Source organism: Dasypus novemcinctus, chromosome 14 (genome assembly GCF_030445035.2).
Source record: "Dasypus novemcinctus isolate mDasNov1 chromosome 14, mDasNov1.1.hap2, whole genome shotgun sequence".
NCBI classification, from domain to species: domain Eukaryota; kingdom Metazoa; phylum Chordata; class Mammalia; order Cingulata; family Dasypodidae; genus Dasypus; species Dasypus novemcinctus.
In genome coordinates this window covers 15,457,398-15,479,159 of record NC_080686.1, presented here as the reverse complement: position 1 = coordinate 15,479,159, position 21,762 = coordinate 15,457,398, and the positions used below count along the sequence as shown (strand labels likewise).

Below are 21,762 nucleotides of genomic sequence, written 5' to 3'. Positions count from 1 at the left end.
AGTAGGGCCAACTGACATGGCACTGAACTCCATCTGCCATGACCATAGAACCTGTGGGTCTCTATGGCCTCAGAATATAAACGATACTTTTTTTTTTTTAATTGACTTTGTAATAATATTACATTAAAAATATATATATATGAGGTCCCATTCAACCCCACCACCCCCACCCCACCTCTCCCCCCCCCAGCAACACTCATTCCCATCATCATGACACATCCATTGCATTTGGTAAGTACATCTTTGGGCACCTCTGCACCTCATGGTCAATGGTCCACATCATGGCCCATACTCTCCCCCATTCCATCCAGTGAGCCCTGGGAGGATTTACAATGTCCGGTGATTGCCCCTGAAGCACCATCCAGGGCAGCTCCATGTCCCAAAGATGCCTCCACCTCTCATCTCTTCCTGCCTTTCCCCATACCCATCAGCCACCATGTCCACTTTTCCCAATCCAATGTCACCTTTTCTATGTGGACATTGGATTGGTTGTGTCCATTGCACCTCTATGTCAAGAGGAGGCTCAGATTCCACATGGATGCTGGATGCAATCCTCCCACTTTCAGTTGTAATCACTCTAGGCTCCATGGTGTGGTGGTTGTCCTTCAACTCCATCTTAGCTGAGTGTGGTGGGTGAGTCCAATAAATCAGATTGTAGGTGCTGGAGTCTGTTGAGGCTCAGGGCCTGGCTATCACATTGTCAGTCCAGAGATTCAAATCCCCTAAATATATCTTAAACCCCAACACTAACTGCAACTCCAGCACATTAGCATGAAAGTCTTATGAAGAGAGATCCCATCTGAGTCCAGATTCATCACACATAAACACCATTTCCAAAGAGGGGCCATCTGCCCTGGTAGTTAACCCCATCTGCCATGACCATAACTCCCATGGGTCTCTTTAGCCCTCAGAGGAACCAATACCTGGGGGTTGTATCTGCTTTATCTGTCTCTCAGACTCTGCTCAGTTGTGCATAAGGGCAATCCTTCTGACAACCTCCAGACTCTTTTTTAGAGACTCGTAGCCATATAAACTCATTTCTCCTTTCCATTTCCCCCTTACATTAGGTCAAACAGCCTTTTAAAGTCATGTTATTTTATGTAGACAGGGATATTACTTTTGAGTTAAAATCTGAATCAGGTTATTTGAATGGCAAAACCTTTTATTTTGCCTACACAAAAATTCATACTCCCTTTTTTCCCCCAAAATCATCTTTATTTGAATTCATAAATACATTAGTTTAATAGACTAATCTACTTTGCTCTTATTCTCAAAGTACTTGGGTTTATTTAGTATATTAGATATTAAAACTGGTATATGGTTTTGGGGTAACCTGAAAATTTTGTATTTCTAGCCAATTCCCATGATTCTATCTTTAAGGCTGGAATTCTTTGATTTACTCAGATTTTTAAAAAGCCAAACATGGAGATGTGTGTGCCAATTTTCAAACCCTCCATGATCATCTTCAAGATAGTAGTGTCCACTTTCCCACCTCGTATTTCAATGTCAAGGCTTTGCTCCTCTTCTCTTCTCAAATCTGAGGTATTTTGGAATTCTTTTGAGAATTCTGTGAAGCAAGGGTACAAAATGTAAATGTAATTCACCAATAGATTAAAAACAGGAAAAAGCATACTTCTCTTGGACACGTGGTAAACTGACCCTAGATCCAGATTGGGATGCTCGAGAGAACTGTTTCCTGCGTGGTTTGTCCACAGGACTCTGAGAAGCTGTAGGAAGATGCGGGTGCAGGCTTGAGAGTCCGACTTCATCTGCAACGTTGTGGAATGGGACTGCACATCACTGGGCTGAGCCCTCTGCTCCCTTGCGCCACCTGGACAGAGCCTGGGGAGAGTGATCTCCCTGGGTATCCACGTTGGACATATCCTCTTACTGTGTCCAATCTGTGGTATAGAAGCTAAGATAGAGAAGAGAGAACTTGAGAAAGAGAGTAATGGTACTCCTTTCCCTTTCATTGTTTGACATATCTGGCCCTTCAAAATATGGGACATTTTCAAAAAGAATACAAACCTCATACAGAGAATTCCAACAGACTATCCCCCCATACCCAGATCCACTAATTTTAACATTTTGACACCTTTACTATATCATTTTTCCTATTTATTTCTCATTTATCTAGCTATCCAATTACCTGTTTTATGAATATTTGAGAGCAGGTTGCATACACCATACTTCCTTGTGTATTTCCTACATGAGTGTATTTACTTACATAATCACCCTAAGTGTAGTTATCAAGTTCAAGAAATTTAACATTGGGAAACGGACTTTGGCCCAGTGGTTAGGGCGTCCGTCTACCATATGGGAGGTCCGCGGTTCAAACCCCGGGCCAAGGTTCAAACCCCGGGCCTCCTTGGCCCGTGTGGAGCTGGCCATGCACAGCGCTGATGCGCGCAAGGAGTGCCGTGCCACGCAAGGGTGTCCCCCGCGTGGGGGAGCCCCACGCGCAAGGAGTGCGCCGGTGAGGAGAGCCGCCCAGCGTGAAAAGAAAGAGCAGCCTGCCCAGGAATGGCGCCGCCCACACTTCCCGAGCCGCTGACGACAACAGAAGCGGACAAAGAAACAAGACGCAGCAAATAGACACCAAGAACAGACAACCAGGGGAGGGGGGCGGGAAATTAAATAAATAAATAAATCTTTAAAAAAAAAAAGAAAAAGAAATTTAACATTGATAGAAAGCTTACATTATATATATATATATTTTTTTTCCCATTAATGTCTCTTCCATTCTTAGATCCCATCCAATATCTTGTATTGCATTTAGTTGTCATTATCTCTTTAGTTTATCTTTCTTTTTTTTAAATATACATAAGTAAATCTTCCCATCTCAAAACCTCCCGAGCATATCATTCAGTGGGATTAATCAGTCACAGTGTTTGCAGCACCATCACCAGCATCCATTACTGTAACTTTCCCTTCACTCCAAACAGAAGCCCTAACCTCATTTTACATTAACTCCCTATTCCCTCTATCTACCACCCCTAGCAACCTGAACTATACTTTCTGTCTCTGAGTTTGCATGTTCTCTGATATTTTCCTTGTGGTTAAAATGGAGATTAAATGTTAACATCCTAAATCTGTAATCTTGTTTACCTCAACACCAAGTAAACACCTGTTACAGCATATGTAACTGATGGTCCTGTGCTCCTTTGTCCCCCCCATCTTTATGTAGTTCTTGCCACAAATTGCATGTTTATACATTGAGTGGAAAGGCATTGATTTATCCTTACATTTTATGCATTTTACTTTTAGATCCTATACAAAATTAAAGGTGCAGTTACAAAAAAAAACAGTATACTGCTATTTATAGTTACACATGCCATTATTTTTACTAGAGATTTTTATTTCTTTGGTTAACTGTCTGGTCTCCTTTCAACTTGCAGAATTCTTCCTAGCATTTCTTATAGGGCCAGTCTTAGTGGTGATGTAGTCCCTCAGCTTTTGCTTATCTGGGAATATCTTAATCCCTCTCTCATTTATGAAAGACAGTTTTGCTGGATATAGAATTCTTGATTGACAGTATTTGCTTTCAGCAGTATTTTTCCCTTGCCTTCTTGCTTCCATGATTTCTGATGAGAAATCATCACTTCTCTCTTGCAACTTTCAGAATTCTCTTATGTTTGGCATTCAACGCTTTGATATAACATGACACAGTTTGGGTCTATTTGGATTTATCCTATTTGAAGTTCATTGAGTGTCTTGGATGTGTATGTCTGTCTTAAATTTGTTTTCAGCCATTATTTCTTCGAGTATTCTCTCTGCCCCTTTCTTTTTTCCTTCTCTTTCTGGAGCTATGCCAGTGCATCTATTGGTATCCTTGATGGTATCCCATAGGTTTCTGAAGCTCTGTTCACTTTTCATTCTTTCTTCTTTCTGCTTCTCAGACTGTATGATTTAAATGGTCTTTTCTTGAAGTTTCACTGATTATTATGCCAGCCCCAATCTGCTGTTGAACCCCCTCTAGGGAATGTTAAATCTCTATTACTTTGGTCTTCAGCTCTGTTTGGTTCCTTCTCATACTTAAAAAGTCTTTGGGGGAAATGGACTTGGCCCAGTGGTTAGGGCGTCCGTCTACCACATGGGAGGTCTGCGGTTCAAACCCTGGGCCTCCTTGACCCGTGTGGAGCTGGCCCATGCGCAGTGCGGATGCGCGCAAGGAGTGCCCTGCCACGCAGGGGTGTCCTCCGCGTAGGGGAGTCCCAGGCGCAAGGAGTGCACCCGTAAGGAGAGCTGCCCAGCGCGAAAGAAAGTGCAGCCTGCCCAGGAATGGCGCCTCCCACACTTCCCGTGCCCCTGAGGACAACAGAAGCGGACAAAGAAACAAGATGCAGCAAATAGACACAGAAAACAGACAACTGGGGGAGGGGGGTGGATTAAAAATAAATAAAATAAATCTTTAAAAAAAAAGTCTTTGGTAAGTCCTGGGTCTTCTCTTCCTCATTGATGTCTGATGCTTTAAATCTTCTCCTTTTCCTGGGCTGTCAATTCTTATTTCTTGAAAGCTTTGCAGTATTTGGTTGAACCTGAATATTTTACTGTGTTATTGCTGGAAGCTAGGCTCTGAGGTATCTGTTCCTTAAGCTTGTTGTATCTAACGGTTATGACAGGTTTCCTTGAATGCCAGGACCTTTGCAGATTGACCTGTGTGTTTTGCTATCCTTCAGAACTTATCCATACAATTAGTGTGGAGAATAGCTTGAGACCAAAGTTTAGGGGTCTCTTAGATCCTTTCTATGTGTGTGGCTTGCCTTGGGCATGTGTGTGTGGCCCTAAGATTTCCCCCATTTACTTGGATATGAATGTTCCCTCTTTTCTAGGAAACGTTTCTCATCGTTCCAGGTATTGCCTGTAAGAGTTGCCTTCTAAACGCAGGGCAGGTTCTGGGACGGCATGTCCCTCAAGCCACCACCAGACAGACTGGGCCAGACATACATGCTCCCACTGTGTGCATGAAGGTTACTCTGCTCCCTCTGGAACTGGGACCAGATATCCACCCTGGGAGCAGGGCCAGCTCCACACTGAGCTGGTGAGGGACTGGGAAATTGGCCATCCAGGACATCACGAGATCCTGTCACCCTTAAGTGGCTTTCTTCTTGATTCGCTTCTCTGCTCACCTAGTTATTGCAGTTTCTTATCTGTTTTTTGGAGTGTTGAGAAAGATGTTTATGCCAGTTCTTGCTGGTTGTTCAAAGCTTTGTGGGCCACAGAGACCCGAAATGACTCATTCCTCCATCTTGATGTGGGGTGGAGCCACCTTACAGAATCTTGAGTAGGAAGGTAGTTTAGGTGTTGTCTAGGCCAGCCATCCTCTCAATGCAATGTTTATTTCTTAAAGTATAAATATTTCATTTTTCTTGTCTGTGATAACTTTTGTGAAAAATGAAGGGTAAGAGTATAGTTTGAGAATAAGAAGGACTTAAATGTCCTTTATCTTGGTACAAGATAGAAGTTCGATCTGCATATTTCTGTGTGCTTGCTTTTAGGAAGCTGTAATTTATGAGTTTGCAATTGTTACTATTTTCCCTTTATTTAGGAAAGTATATTTAGTGTTTATGCTTTGCCTTGGATGTGTGGTGGTCACACAATTCCCCTAAACATGAGAGTTAGACATGGATGCTTTGTGAGAACTGGCAATTTTATATTACTGTTTCATATTTTACTTCCAAAGCTAAGAAAACTATACAAAGGTCTCAGGTGATATTAACTGAATGAATGCTATAAAATGACCTGGATTCAAGACCCTCTTTCCTCATTTGCAAATGGTAATAAGGATATCTTACGTGTTATGATGTGAGGTAATGCATATAAACTTAGCATAGTGACTTGTATATAATAATGTTAGCAATTATTGCTGTTTATTTTCTGTGACATCTACTTTGGACATGTGGAATAAATAAGAGCATTTGTAGCCACGAAAGCTGTGATCCCACTCAGACTACCAGCACTGGTAGACCCAGGGAGACCCAAGGGGCAATAATACCCCATTACCTCTCTAGGTAGATTTTTCTTTACACTCTACTTATGCCCTGTCTGGTGTCTAGTGGTAAAAGAGGATGAAGAGAATTAAAATTCAGAAAGGAGTTTCTGGTTAAAGCTGCTGATCTTATGCCTGTGAAACATAGAAAATGGTTGAAAACATGGACTGTTATACCAGGGTAGGTTGGGAGCTGCTTTTCAGAATGAATCTTTTTATTTACCTCACTTAGGAACTGTTAGAAAAGAGCTAAATAATGACTTCTCAGTCAAATGAAGTGTACCTTTATAATGGAGTTGAATTTAATGTAGATTCTAGAGCCAGTGCAATCAAGGCTATGCTTGAAAATAATTAATTTTCATTGAGCATGCTGACAAGCTAATTCTCAGATAAGTTCTTCCACCTCTTTTGGTTTTATTGTTAATGAATTTAGTTTCTTAGGTTGAGGTGTTCTTACCCAGATGAAGCAATTGGTGTTTGTTTAATGGCCAACTCCTACTTCATATTTAATCTGGAGTATATGCTGATATTCTTTATTTCTGTCATATAGTATGTAATTGATTTTGACCTAAACTTTGATATGATTGTACTATCTAAACTTCACTGTCTAACCTCCAAATGTCATAGTTGTAGTGTGGTGTTAGAACGTATTGAAAGACAAGAGCAAATGCCATTTCTCCGTGCTTAAAAGAGACTAAGGACCACATCATGTCCAGTGTCTGTTTACAATTGCCACTCATTACTGAACACCTGGTAGTTGCTATAGCTTATCAGAGCATGCCTTCAGTTGGCTCTTAAGTTTTATCATGGAACTGAGGGCATCTTTATTCTACTTTTTAATAGTTTCTAAAGCCCCCAGTAGGTTGAGAGCAATACTTGCCCTAGATCTTGAAAAGATAAAAGTTGACCTGTTCCAGATTGAAGGAAATTAATTAGCTATTACAACTAAATGTGTAATCCTAATATATGATCTTGAATTGGACCCTGGGCCAAGAAAAAAATGTATAAAGGAAATTATTGAGCTATATAACTTGATTATGGATTGTGGATTATATAAAATTTCATGATTTGGTAAATGTACTTTGGTTATATGTGTAAAATTCCTTGCTGATAAGAAACATACACTCTGAGGGGGAAAAAAAAAAGAAAGAAGCACACTCTCAAGTATTTATGGTTAAAGGAGCATCCTGTTTTGCAAACTACTCTCAGAAAGCTCAGAAAAATATGTCTGTGTATCTGTGCTGGAGTGGATGCTGACATAGGTGATAACCTAGTGGAATAAAATGTTAGGAATTGGTGAATCTGGGTAAAGAGAGTTCTTTGTGCTGTGCCTTTAACTTTTCTGTAGTGTGAAATTGTATCAAAATGGTAAAAAATATAAATTTAAAAAATACAGAAAAGGAAAATTTAAAATAATACAGTAACTATTATTTATAATGATTTTATGTTTAGTTGCACAAAAATGTTCCATCTTTGTTACTTTACTCCCACCTTCTCACAACTGGCCTTTTTTTCCTATTTAAATGTAACCCACATAAAAGGCTCCCTCGATCACCTAAATCTAAGTAGATCCTACTTTCTACCACTGTTATTTTCTTTCATTGCATTTATCACATCTTGCGTAATCTTTCTTCATGCCATTCTCTCCTTCAGAACTGTGAGCTCCATGAGGGCAAAGAAGTTTGTTTTGTTCACAGAATGTCCAGTGTCTAGCACATAAGCTCAAGTGTGTGTTGAATTTGGATGAGTAAATGAATTAATACATTTTCTCTCTGCCACCAGTATTCTTTCTATTTACCATGCTTTAGCTAAATAATCTTGCTGAAGACAAAGTAGCTTCTTTTAACCTGTAAGATAAAATCTGTACTTGTGGATTTTATATCACATATTAATGCATTCACTCATTCATTAAGCAGATCTTTATTGAATACAGTAATCTCATTCCCTGCTTATTTCTGGCTTAATCTCTTATCAGTTTTCTCTCGGCTCTGTGCGCTTTGTAGGACTGTCACCTCTGGCTCGTCACCTCTTGGTTTTGTAGATTCCAAGATAGATCATTCCCAGTTTTCTCCCAGTACTCCTCCCAGCCTCAGGCTATTAAGCACCCTCTGTGTTTCCCTGTCTCTCTCTACACACCTATCACATTTGTTAAAATTCTCTGCTTTTTCTGACCACACATACTACTTTTTTTACATCCTTTTATATCTTCACTGCCTAGCACTTGGGTGCACAGAATCCTGTTTGTTGAATAAATTGTACAATTCAGTGGTTTATAGTATCTCCATGAAGTTGTGGAACTGTCATGTGGATGTTCACTTTGGAATCAATAACACCTTAAGTATTATGCCTTCTGACCATTTTAAGTGATAAAACCCAGCTTCTGGTGATAGGGGGAAAGAAAAGTTGGGAGTTAGTGGGGTAAGAGGAGCCTTTTTAAAGAAGGATTTAAACGTGCATTGTTTTTTTCCTAAGGGTTTCAGGTGCTATGGAATTACGCGTAGGAATGTCAGGGAAAAGGGCATAAAGAGAGAGAAACATTTTAGAGAACTGGGCAATATTGAAAAGGGATTTTGATTTTTACTGAAGGAGTTGAAGTCCTCACTCAGCTTACTTCACTTCTAGATTCCATTTCTTTTGTAAAATAAGGGAGTTAGAGTCCCATTTTTCATTGGCAATAATTCCATATAGGTAGTTCCTAGAGAAGTGATATTATTTAATGTTGGGTGGCAGCAGAAAGGGAAATTTGAACCTTTAACTAGGGGGTTTATATTTTGAATATACTCAAATTCAGATTTGTGTGCAAGCACAGAGCAAGACAACCGAGACGGCCTGTGTTAACAATGATGGTGAGGGGCAGTTGTAAAAATGTGATTAAGCCAAGTAAGCTAGACACATAAATAAACTTTGTAATTAATATTCATTATTTGAATTGATGTTACTAAGGTATGTTTCACGTTGTAATACAGAGCTTCTCAACTTTGTTGAATACATGAGCTTTTTTTCAGTTGATTCTCATAATTACCCCTATGATGTGGTAGCACTATATTAATTCTCTGTTGCTAAGTAAGAAATTACCTCAGACTTAATGCTAAAACAACATACTTATTATTTCAGGGCCCTGTCATTTAAAGGTTTCTCATAAAGTTATTACACAAAATTGTTGGCTAGGGCTGGGGACTTATCTCAGACTGGGGATGTTCTGCTACCAAGCGCAGGTGGTTGTTGCCAAGATTCTGTTCTTTGTGAGTTGTAGGACAAGGCCCTCTCCCTCTTGCTGGGCTTTGGGTGGAGGCCTCCCCCAGCTCCTTGCCGCAGTGGGCCCTTCCATATGTGGCTTACTTCATTAAAACCTGAAAGGGAGAGTCAGCGGGCAAGACAGAAGTTGTAATCTTAAATTACAAAATCATCAATGTCATGTTCTATCACTTTTGCCAACTTTTAAATTCTTTTAACTTTATTTGAATATTTAATAATTGAAAATACAAACAATAATTAAAAACTAAAAGGAAAACAGTTGAATAAAAACATACATTTCTCAATTAAATGTATTAGATTTTACTTATAAAAATTTTTTGAATCATACAATATGTTACACAATATATTTGGTTCATAGTAACGCAGTCATACAGTATTGTCCTTTTGTGTCTGGTTTGCTTCACTCAAAATAAGGTTTTCCAGGTTCATCCATGTTGTCTTATGTTTTATGACTTCATATCTTGTTACGGCTGCATAATATTCCATCATGTGAATATACCATAGTTTGTTTATCCATGCACATTGGTTGATGAGCACCTGGGTTGTTTCCAGCTTTTGTTTTGCCATGTTTTATTGGTTAGAAGCAGATCATAGGTCCTCCCATACCAGAGAGGGGCGGGGTAGAGGATTACACTAGAGTGTGGATACTGGGACAGGGAGGTGGTGTGGATAATTGGGGCTATCTTAGAGTTTAAAGGCAGTTGAGTAATTTGCCCAAGATCATATAAATAATAGGGTTGGCTCAAACTCAGAGTCTGAGCCCAGAGCCATTATATCTTAAGGACTAAGAAATGCCTATAGGGGGTGGCAGTTATAGGGAGTTCAGTGGTGGCTTGTTTACTGTAGTTGTGGTGTGGTTTAAGAGAAGAGGCAGTTAGGAAAAGGAGTCTGAGTAGAGGCCTACTCTTTAGAAGGTAATTTTATAAGGAAGAAAAGAATAATAACCATATGTTGTTACATATTGCATCTTCTCTATAATAATGCAGAAATTTTTCTTTGCGCCTTCACTGAGTTTAACCAGGAATGCCATTCAGTTGCCAATATCAAGCAAAGCAAACACAAACCAGTTATAATTTTTTTAAGAAAAGTGATAGTCCTTTTCATAGTGATAGACACTGTCACAGTTCTTGCTTCTATAATGGAGTTCATAATCTAATGTGCTTTTTTATTGATAATATTCCTAGAGCATACACTCTCATGTACTTATCTCCACACACTCATTGTCTCCAAATAATGATAGTTTTATTATACCTTTTTAATTTTTGAAAAGATTTTTATCTTTTGAAGTACGGGGCTGGAGATTGAACCCTGGACCTCGTGTATGGGAAGCTGTCACTCAACCACTGAGCCATATTGGCTTCCCTCTAATGCACTTTTGAAACCTTACTTGCTATATTCTTCCTCCCTGATAATTTTACTCTTAGGCTCATGTAGAAAGAGCATGAAGAAAGATGCCTACTAACTTCTGGTAATTTATTCATGGTTTTCTTTCACGGCATTTATTAATCTTTGGGACTGTATCCCCCATTTATTAAGACATTTCCTGATTGTGAAATGTCTAGAACAGGCAAATCGTAGACACAGAAACTAGCTTAGAGCTTACTAGAGGATGGCGGGGGTGAAGAGGGATGGGGAGTTACTGCTTAATGGGTACAGAGTTGCTGTTTGATTTAATGAAAACATTTTTGTAAGGGAAAGTGGTGATGGTAGCACAATGTCATGAATATCATGAATTGTACATTTAAAAATGACTTAAAAATGATTTGAAAGGGGAAAATTTTACATTACATTACCACAATTTTAAAAAAAGCTTAAGATTAATTTTTTATTGTTCAAAGGAAAAAATAGGGGAAGTACTTTTGGGGTTGGGAAGACATTTGACCATATGTTTTTAGTGTATTCTTATTGTAGAGGGATAGCATGAGAACAGTATGAAACAGCTTTTGTTCTTACCACTGGTCTTTTATTTTTTAAATAACACTAATAGATTCATCGTAATCTTTAAGGACCGAATTACCTAATTGGTTTATGTATTTACATTTTGCTTTTGTTTTTTTTTTAAATTTATTTACCCCACCCCCTCACCCCATTTGCACTTGCTCTCTGCTGTGTCTGTTGTGTGCTTGTCATTGCCTTTTTTATTAGGCACCGAGAACCAAACCCTTGACCTCCCATGTGGTAGGCAGGTGCCCAACTGTTTGAGCCACATTGCTTCCCTCTTTTTTTTTTTAAGATTTTTAATTTTTTAATTTATTTCTCTCCCCTTCCCCCCCCCCCCCCCCAGTTGTCTACTTTCTGTGTCCATTTGCTATGTTCTTCTGTGTCCACTTGCATTCTTGTCAGCAGCACTGGGAAACTGCACCCCTTTTTTGTTGCTTCATATTGCTGTGTCACCTCTCCATGTGTGCGGTGCCACTCCTGGGCAGGCTGCACTTTTTTCGCGCAGGGCAGCTCTCCTTACAGGGTGCACTCCTTGTACATGGGACTCCTCTACACAGGGGACACCCCTCCATGGCCCGGCACTCCTTTCGCGCATCAGCACTGCGTGTGGGCCAGCTCACCACATGGGGCAGGAGGCCCTGGGTTTGAACCCTGGATCTCCTATGTGGTAGGTGGGTGCTCTTATCAGTTGAGCCAAATCTGCTTCCCTGCTTCCTTCTTTCTTTCTTAAAACTTTTCTTACCCTGTGGTAGAACAGTTATGTTTTTAAAATTCATTAATTAACTGAGTTGTTTCTCAACTCCCCCTTGTTGTTTTGCACTCGCTGTCTGCTTTCTGTGTCCATTTCCTGTGTGTTCTTCTCTTTAAGTGGCACCAGAAACCCATCATGGGACTTTCCAGAGTGGGAGAGAGGCGCTCAATCTCTCATATCACCTCAGCTCCCTGGTCTGTTGCGTCTCTTATTGTCTCTCATCTGTGTCTCTTTGTTGTGTCATCTTGCTGCGCCACCTCTCTGCATGGGCCAGCACTCTGGGTGGGCGAACACTCCTATGCAGACCAGCACTCTGGGTGGGCCAGTCCTCCGCTCAGGCCAGCTCGCCTTCACCAGGAGGCCCTGAAAATCAAATCCTGGACCTCCTATATAGTAGAAGGGAGCCCAATCGCTTAGGCCACACTCACTTCCCAAGTTATACTTTTATCTACATTAGTCTCACTGCTGTTTTTTTTCCTTTGGTTTGTTTTGGTTCGGTTTGGTTTTGAGGCAATGAATTTGCCAAATTGTCCAGTTAGTCATCTTAGGATTCAGAATCCATTTTGTTTTTTGTTATTTAGACAGTAAGGCTGTTGTGTGTATGGTATAGGTGTTAGTACTTATAGTCATGTTTTTAAAATTGATCACTTTTATTAAAATTGATCACTTTTATCTGTTTTTTTCAGTAACTTTATCAGAGCGTGAAGTATAATCCCAAAAACTCCAGAGAAATCATCATGAAGTTATATGTATTTCTGGTCAACACTGGAACTACCTTAACATTTGACACTGAACTTACAGTGCAAACGTGAGTTATTTCATATAGTCTCTTCACTTTTTTATTTTGTGTGCATGTAAAATGTTAAGTATTTTATTTTGAGGAAACAAATCCATTGCAATATGCAAGTCTTTAATCTATTCCACCACATTACATACACAATTATATTCTGTCTCAGGAATGCTACAGTTAAGTTGTGCTGTTCTGTTTGCATGAATATATTGGTTTTTTTTTGTTTTTTTTTAAGATTTATTTATTTATTTAATTCCCCCCCCTCCCCCCGGTTGTCTGTTCTCTGTGTCTATTGCTGCGTCTTGTTTCTTTGTCCGCTTCTGTTGTCTTCAGCGGGACGGGAAGTGTGGGTGGCGCCATTCTTGTGCAGGCTGCACTTTCTTTCGCGCTGGGCGGCTCTCCTTAGGGGTGCACTCCTTGTGCGTGGGGCTCCCCTACGTGGGGGACACCCCTGCGTGGCAGGGCTCTCCTTGCACACATCAGCACTGCGCATGGGCCAGCTCCACACGGGTCACGGAGGCCCGGGGTTTGAACCGCGGACCTCCCATATGGTAGACGGACGCCCTAGCCACTGGGCCAAGTCTGCTTCCCATGTATGAATATATTGTTCACAATATACAAATGTAATCAAAAGCAAAACTGATTTCAAACCAAGCTATCATTACAAATAAGTTCCTAGAGCAAATTGTTCTTCTGTGTTTCATAGAACATTGCTAGGGAAATTATTGTCAGCTATATAAATCAACATATCACTCTCATAGTTTTTGGTCATTTGTTTTTATTTCCTTGTTTGGATACAGTAAATAGTTTGTTTTGTTTTGTTTGTTAATAAAGAATAAAATAGGTTTAATTTTATTCAGTAGATTAATGAGACTCATGTCTGTAATTCTCCAGCTGGGCTGGGGTTTCAAATATTGCACTATTGGATGCCCTCCTATATATGTGAAAGTACTGAGAGCTCTTTGGGGAAGGAGGATATATTTTGAGTCCAAACAAGAAAGAAGTAGAAATGGTACATATCACTCCCTAACCTGCTTTTCCTTCTTTAAAGTTACTTAAACCAAGTCATAAAAAAACCAAAAACACAACAACAAAAAAAACAACAAAAAACAAACTAAGCTCCCCTATAAGGAGCCAGGGACATTTGTTGTCACCAGATTGCCTTGACCTTCTGCTCCTATTGCAGCATATCATCATCCATCATGCTAATGCTGTCTGATTCCAATTTGAGTGGCGCCTCTACTACCAGCATTAGCCTGCTAGCTTGGCTCCTAGCCAAGTGATTTCACTGCATCCGTAGTCTTGGTGTGGTGGGTCCTGGGAGCAGATTCCACCTGGAATTTCACATCCAGCATCTGGTACTCAACAGTTGTTGTTACCATGTTGATGTTTGATGAGCCATTTCGCCACACATTTGCTTGTGTGCCTGAAGACAGCAAGCTTTTGGAATTTTGCATATAATGTTGCACATGATTTGATGCCTAGAATCCACAGGCAGTTCTTTCCCAGAGTAAAAGTCTTTGTAATATGTGGATCTTTTTTCTAGTCAAACAGTCCTAATGCAGATTTAAGAGCTTCCTTGATAGTATAAAAATGGATCCCATAAATGTGCCAATTTAAAACCTGTATGTTTTTATAGTGACCATAATATCAAAGACTTGATAGTAATACAGACTAAATCTGACACTTTAAAGTTATTAGAAATAATTTTTGGACTTAGTATTCTTAGCTTGAATTGTGGGGTTAAACGGAGTAGTTTTCATTAAAGTAGTTTTACCTCTGAAAGATATTTTGAAACATAGGAAGAGATAGGAATTTTCACATTGGTTAGAGTTAGTGTAGTTTGTGTAGTGTGTTCTGAAAGATTTTTAATGAATCTGATGTCAATTTGATTTGAGCATATTCCTTTGCTACATTATTTTCAGTGCACACAAATAATTGTCTACTGTCTGTTTTTCATAAACTATAAAATTTTAAGATGTGATGCATGCACATGGGTGATTTAGTCATCAGCCAGTTAAGAAGCTTACGTTTTTTCACAACTGTTTTTGGGGACATTTTTAGTAATTCAGACTTAGAGTGGAATTCAATAACCTAACAGGTGTTTTTTGCTTAATGTTACTTTGGTTGTAAATGCTCGTCCCTGGGGCAAATGTAAGTAACTGATATTTTGCCTTTCTTTTATTTTTAAGTGTGGCAGACCTTAAGCATGCCATTCAAAACAAATACAAGATTGCTATCCAGCACCAGGTGCTGGTGGTCAACGGTGGAGAGTGCATGGCTGCTGATCGGAGAGTGTGCACCTATAGTGCTGGGACGGTAGGTGTCTGAGAGACTTCCACTGTGGTGCTGCGACTTCATGTTAGGTGGGAAATGGGGACCTGATGTTCAAAATGACATTGTATACAAATGGTTCATATATGGAGGGCAATGTAAATGTTCATTTGTTTGATTTTGATTTTGAATATTTAAATATCTTTGTTAAATTATATGTAACATTTAATGGCCATTTTTCTGCACCCTTTTTAAAATACAGGACACCAATCCAATTTTTCTTTTTAACAAAGAAATGATCTTATGTGATCGTCCACCTGCTATTCCTAAAACTACCTTTTCAACAGAAAATGACATGGAAATAAAAGTTGAAGAATCTCTTATGATGCCTGCAGTTTTTCACACTGTAGCTTCAAGGACACAACTTGCAGTGGTAAGATATAAAGCTGTTTTTTATATTATTATACTTTTTTGTATATAATACAATTTAAGTTTTCAAAGGTATATTTAATAAAGTTATGTCATTTTATAATATTTTCATGAAATGCTAGCTTATTAGGCATTCATGAATATGAACTGTTCCTAAAAGCATTCAAACCTAAATAGCAGGTAGCCTAAATTATGTAAAAAACGTGCAAAAATCATACAAAAACTTTCTTGAAAATAATATTTTGAAATTAGTAGGTCTAATTTTTAAGTTTCAGGCCCAAACATTTAATTATTCTACATTTACAAAAAATCATGGGACTCTAGAGTAGAAAAGCTGTTTAAGCTCAACTTTTCTGCTAGATAAGATGCAGATAATTACTTTTGATCATTGTTTTAATAATGTACCTGTTAGAGTACATGAAGGCAAAGAGAGCTTAAATAATTGTAAATTTGTAATTCTTTCTTTCATACTCATAGTTTTTATAGCACAGCTATGTTCCCAGTATGTATGTATGTCCCCAGTATGCTGCTCACAATCTCAATGGGTATCGTTTGATTTGCTTTTTGATTTGCTGGTACCTTCAATTTATAATTTGATCTATTACAATGATTGATTTTCTTGTGTTGAACCACCCTTGCATACCTGGGATAAAATCCACTTGGTCATGGTGTATAATTCTTTTAAGGTGATTTTAGATTTGGTTAGCAAGCATTTTTTGAGGATTTTTGCATCTATATTCATTAGAGAAATTGGTTTCTAATTTTTTTTTGTAGTTTCTTTATCGGACTTTGATACTAGGGTGATGTTGGCTTTATAGAATGAGTTTGGTAGCATTCCCTCCTATTCACTTTTTTGAAAGAGTATGAGCAAGATTGGTATCAGATCTCCTTTCAGTGATTGGTAAAATCTCCAAATCCTGTTTTTGGGGTATAATGCTTTTATAAATGTCTGTTAGGTCTAGTTCATTTATAATATTATACAAGCCCTCTGTTTCCTCATTTAACCTCTGTCCAGATGTTCTATCCAATGCTATAGAGACGTCTGTTTCTAAACCCTTCAGTTTTGCCAGTATGTGTCTCATGTATTGGCGCATCCAGGTTAGGTGTATAAATATTCATACGCTTTTTAAATTTTTTAAAGATTTATTTTATTTTATTTCTCTCCCCTTTCCCCCCACTGTTGTCTGCTCTCTCTGTCCACTTGCTGTGTGTTCTTCTGTGTCCGCTTGCATTGTCGGCAGCACTGGGAAACTGTCTCTTTTTTGTTGTGTCATCTTGCTGCATCAGTTCTCTGTGTGTGTGGCGCCACTCCTGGGCAGGCTGCGCTTTTTTCACGTAGGGCAGCTCTTCTTGTTGCAGGGCGCACTCCTTGTGTGTGGGGCAACCCCACACAGGGGTGCCCCTGAGTGGCACGGCACTCCTTGTGCGCGGCAGCTCTGCATGTGGGCCAGGTCACCACACGGGTCAGGAGGCCCTGGGTATTGAACCCTGGACTCTCACATATGGTAGGTGGATGCTCTGTCAGTTGAGCCCATCTGCTTCCCACACTTTTTGTTAATATATAACAACCTTCTTCATCTCTTATAACAGTTTTGCATGTACGGTCTATTTTGCCCAATACTAGTATCACTACTCCAGATCTTTTTTAGTTACTATTTGTGTAGAATAGGTTTTTCCAACCTTTCACTTTCAGCCTGAATTGTTTCCTTGCGTCTAAGGTGAGTCTCATCTACAGCATGAAGATGTCTTCTTCATAATGACCTTCTTTATCTCTTTTAACAGTTTTGCTGGATAACTAGTTCTTGGCTGGCAAGTTTTTCTCTTTCATTTTCTTAAATTCATCACCACCTCCATGATTTCTGATAAGGGATTGGCATTTAGTCTTATTAAGGTTCCCTTTTTAAAAAATTTTTTTTTAAATTCTTAAAAATTTTTTTATTCTTTTTGAGGTTCCCTTGTATATGTTGCATTGCTCTTCTCTTGCTGCTTCCAGAATCTTTTATCTCTGGCATTTGACATTGTGAATAGTTGATGTTTTGGAGTACATCTTTCTTCAGATGTATTCTCTAAGAGGTAGCTTGTCCTTTCATAAGGGTTATGAACTTTTCAATCATTATTTCCTCAAATACTCTTTCTGCCCCTTTTCTTTTCTCTTCTTTTTCTGGGACACCTATAATGTGTTAGTACATGTTGTGATATCAGACAATTCCCTGAGGCCCTGTTTCATTTTTTCCATTCTTTTCTCTTTCTGTTTTCTGGTCTTTTCAGATGCTCTGTCTTCCAGTTCACTAATTCTGTCCTCCACTTATTCAAATCTGCTGTATGCCTCTAATGTATTTTTTTTTCCTTTTTCTAATGTATTTTTAATCTCACCTATTGTATCCTTCATTCCCATGAGCTCTGTTACTTTTTTGCAGGCTTTCAAGTTATTTTTTATGCTCACCCAGTGTTTTCTTAATATTCTTTATCTCTAGCAATATTTTCCTTCAACTCCTTGAGATTTATATGAGCATCACTGATTAGTTGTCTTAAGTCCAGTGTCTCATCAGAATTTTTTATTTGATCTTTTGGCTGGGCCATATCTTCCTGTTTCTTCTTTTAATTTTTGGCTGATGTCTAGACATCTGATTATGTTGGTGAATTTATTCTAATGGTTAGTTTCTCACTCATGCCTGTTGGTTTTGTTTCATGGCTCTTCTTTGATTTTTGGTTCAACTTAAGTTAGCACAACAGGGCCAAGGACCCACTAATGAGGCACAGACCAATTTCAAGGGTGTCTGGACATGAGAACCTCAAAAACCTTTTTTTTTTTTTAATTTATTTTATTTATTTCCCCTCCTTGTTGTTTGCAGTCGCTTTCTGCTCTCTCTGTCCATTTGCTGTGTGCTCTGTGTCTGATCGTCTTCTCTTTACGAGGCACCAGGAATTGAACCTGGACCTCCCATGTGGGAGAAAGGTACTCAGTTGCTCGAGCCACCTGAGCTCCCTGGTTTGTTGTCACTCATTGTCTTTCCTCTTTGTCTCTCTTTGTTGCGTCATCTTGCTACATAGCTTGCTGCACCTGCCAATTCGCCTTTTCCAGAAGGTACTGGAAACTGAACCTGGGATCTCCCATGTAGTAGGCAAGAGTCCAGTTGCTTGAGCCACATCTTCCATCCAAAAAGCTGTTTTACTTACTGCTATTCTCTGCCCACCAGCAGATGGCGCTCTTTAATGAGTATTTCCACAGAGATGTTTCACCCTCCTTTCACTGGTGATTCATGGATTTTTACCCAGGCTCTTCACTTTGAGGGGGAGAGATGGATGTAGTACCCAGCAGTAGGGGCTAGTAACTCATGATTTTTGCTTCATCCTCTTCATCTCTGCCCCCGTCCCCCTGATGATGTGTTTTGCACTCTCTTGGCCAGCAGACCCAAGAAGCAGCTCCCTCAAACAGCTTTTTGCCCTTCCTCTGTTGTTTTTGTAAGAGATTGCAGCCCTGCCATCTTCCTGGAAGTCCAGTGTACTTTTTTTAAATTAGAAAAGTTGTAGAATTACATAATAGTCATACAAGAAATACAACTGATACCCATATGCAAATGAATGAAGGGGAATCTTTATTTTGCACATATACAAAAATTAACTCAAAATGGATCAGAGCCAGAACTATAAAACCAGAAGAAAATATTGGGCAATATCTTCAGGATCTTGTATTAGGCAGTAGTTTCTTAGACTTTACACCCAAAGCACAAGTACAAAAAGAAATTAAGAACTTTTGCATATCAAAAGACTTTGTCATGAAAGTGAAGAGACAACCTACTCAATGAAGATATTTGGAAACCAGTTAAGGGCTTAATATTCAGAAAGTCCTACACATCAACAATAAAAAAAAGGCAACTCAATTAAAAAATGGGGAAAGACTTGAACAGCCATTTCTCCAAGAGGAAATGCAAATGTCTGAAAAGCTCATGAAAAGACATCACTAGCTATTAGGGCAATGCAAGTCAAAACTATAATGAGACATAATTTCACATCTTATAGAATGGCCACTATTAAAATAAAAATTGTATGATGTGTTACTATGAACATTGTATGATTAAAAAATTTTTATATGTATCCAGTACATTTGAGAAATGTATGTTTTTATTCAACTGTTTTCTTTTAATTTTTAAATTATTTCTATTTTCAATTAAATTTACAGAATAAAAAGTGTAAAAAATAAAAAATTAAAATAAAAAACTGACAAGTGTTTGTGAGGACGTGGAAAAATAGGAACATTCATTTATTGTTAGTGGGATAGTAAATGGTGCAGCAACTGTGGACCACAGTTTGGCAGGTCCTTAGGATGCTAAGTGTAGAGTTACCATAAGACCCAGCAATCCCACTACGAGGTATATACCCAGAAGTATTGTAAGGAGGGACTCAAACAGATCTTTGCATACTAATGTCCCATAGCGGCATTATTCACGGTTGCCTGAAGGTGGAAGCAACCCAAGTGTCTATCAACAGAAGAATGAATAAACAAATAGATATGCATACCATGGGATAATTATTCTGCTGTAAAAAGGGATGAAGTCCTGATGCACGCGACAACATGGGTGAAATTTGAGGATATGCTGAATAAAATAATCCAGAAAATAAAGATATTCTGTGATCTCACTGATGTCAAATGATTATTTTAAGCAGTTAGAATCTAGGTTACTAGTAGGTAGATGGGATTAGGGAATGGAGAGCTGATGCCTAATTTGTACAGGATTTCTATTTTGGTTGATTGTAACTGTTTGGAAATGGAAACCATTGAGGAAAAGATACATTTTTAAATTGACAAACTTAAAAAAAAATAATGTTAATATACTCTGAATCAAAGTCTAATAAAAGGTTGGGGAAAAATACTTTCAATGTGCATATAAATGACAGAGCCTTAATTTCATATGTAAAGAGCTCATTAAAAGAGAGTCCTGAGAAAAATGGGTAAAGGCCACTGTTCAAATGTGGCTAAGAAGCATAGAGATAATACCATCAATACTGATTGATGTAATGCAAATGATACTTTTTTTTTGCCAATCTAAAATGTGAAAAATGGTAAGAAAATTAAAAAGAATGCTAGTGAAGATATAAGTAAAGGGTACGCTTATAATTTGTTATTTATTGACCAGACAGTCTTGGTGAATTTATCCATTAGTAATAAATGAAAGTACCAGTATGAAAAGTTACATGTGTATCATGTATTACAGTTGAATTGACTCTTCAGGTTTCCTTGATTATTCTTTATTGCATTGTCAGTTTTCTTTATTCATTTTACTTTTTTTGGCTTCTAATTGATTTTTTTTTAAAAGATCCATTTTTATTTATTTCACCTCACCCCGTTTTTTGGTGTTTTTTATTTATTTATTTATTTATTTATTTTTCTCCCCCCCAACTCCCCCATTGTCTGCTGTGTCCATTTGCTGTCTGTTTTTCTTTGTCTGCTTGTGTTCTTGTTAGGCACTTCCGGGAACCAATCCTGGGACCTTCTGGAGTGGGAGAGAGGTGATCATTTCTCTTGTGCCACCTCAGCTCCCTATTCTGCTACATCTCTTAGTGTCTCTCGTCTGTGTTTCTTGTTGCTTCATTTTGCTGTGTCAGCTCTCTGCGTCAGCTGGCACTACCGGGTGGGCCAGCACTCCGCATGGGCCAGCTTGCCATGCAGGCCATCTTGCCTTCACCAGAAGGCCCTGGGCATCAAACCCTGGACCTCCCATGTAGTAAACAGGAGCCTAACTATCTGAGCCACATCCATTTCCCCTAATTGATTTTATATACAGTCTTTATAGTATATTCTAATTACTCTTCATATAAGCTCTTTGTTGGTTTTATTTATATATGTGTATCAGATAACTTCTGCCACTCTGTGGCTTGCATTTTCACCCTACTAATAATGGTGGCTTTTGAACCTTTGGAAATATGTGTGGACAGTTTTTGGTTGTTCAGGTGACTGGGGAGTACAACTCACATTTCATGGACCTCAGGGCTTGGGTCCTAAGAGGTTTTTCTGCTAAGTGTAACACTGAACAGAGTAGAACACTAACTGTTGCAAATTGGCAGGGTCCTCTGTTAAGAAACTGCAGTTTAGCAAATGATTTTCTGCTCAATTGCTTTTATCGAAGAATGCACTTATCTAATATTTTAAACGCCCCCCCCCCTTTTTTTTTTAAGTTAGGCCAATAAAAAGAATTAATTGGGAAATGGGAGAAAATAACAGAGCATGCTGAGAAATAGGAGAGGACAGAAGTATATACCAAGGTTTGGTGTGAGCTCCTACTAGGCAGAGAGAGCCTTTACCTTTTTTAAATTAAACTTTTGGTTTGTTATGTT

General features: G+C 38.7%; 1 protein-coding gene and 1 pseudogene across 7 annotated transcripts in view; one reads left to right on the top strand and one right to left on the bottom strand.

Moving 5' to 3' along the window:
- The window catches only part of RB1CC1 (RB1 inducible coiled-coil 1), an 84,947-nt gene that overhangs the window by 8,300 nt on the left and 54,885 nt on the right, over positions 1-21,762 (top strand). For all 7 annotated transcript variants that reach the window (XM_058275529.2, XM_012520163.4, XM_058275531.2 and 4 more), the window contains exons 2-4: positions 12,623-12,744; positions 14,919-15,045; positions 15,263-15,433. In XM_058275529.2, coding sequence (XP_058131512.1) covers positions 12,674-12,744; positions 14,919-15,045; positions 15,263-15,433 — 369 coding nt within the window. In that variant the 5' untranslated portion in view covers positions 12,623-12,673. The remainder of the gene's footprint in view (positions 1-12,622; positions 12,745-14,918; positions 15,046-15,262; positions 15,434-21,762) is intronic.
- LOC111760991 (small nucleolar RNA SNORA73 family) lies at positions 1,688-1,877 on the bottom strand (annotated as a pseudogene).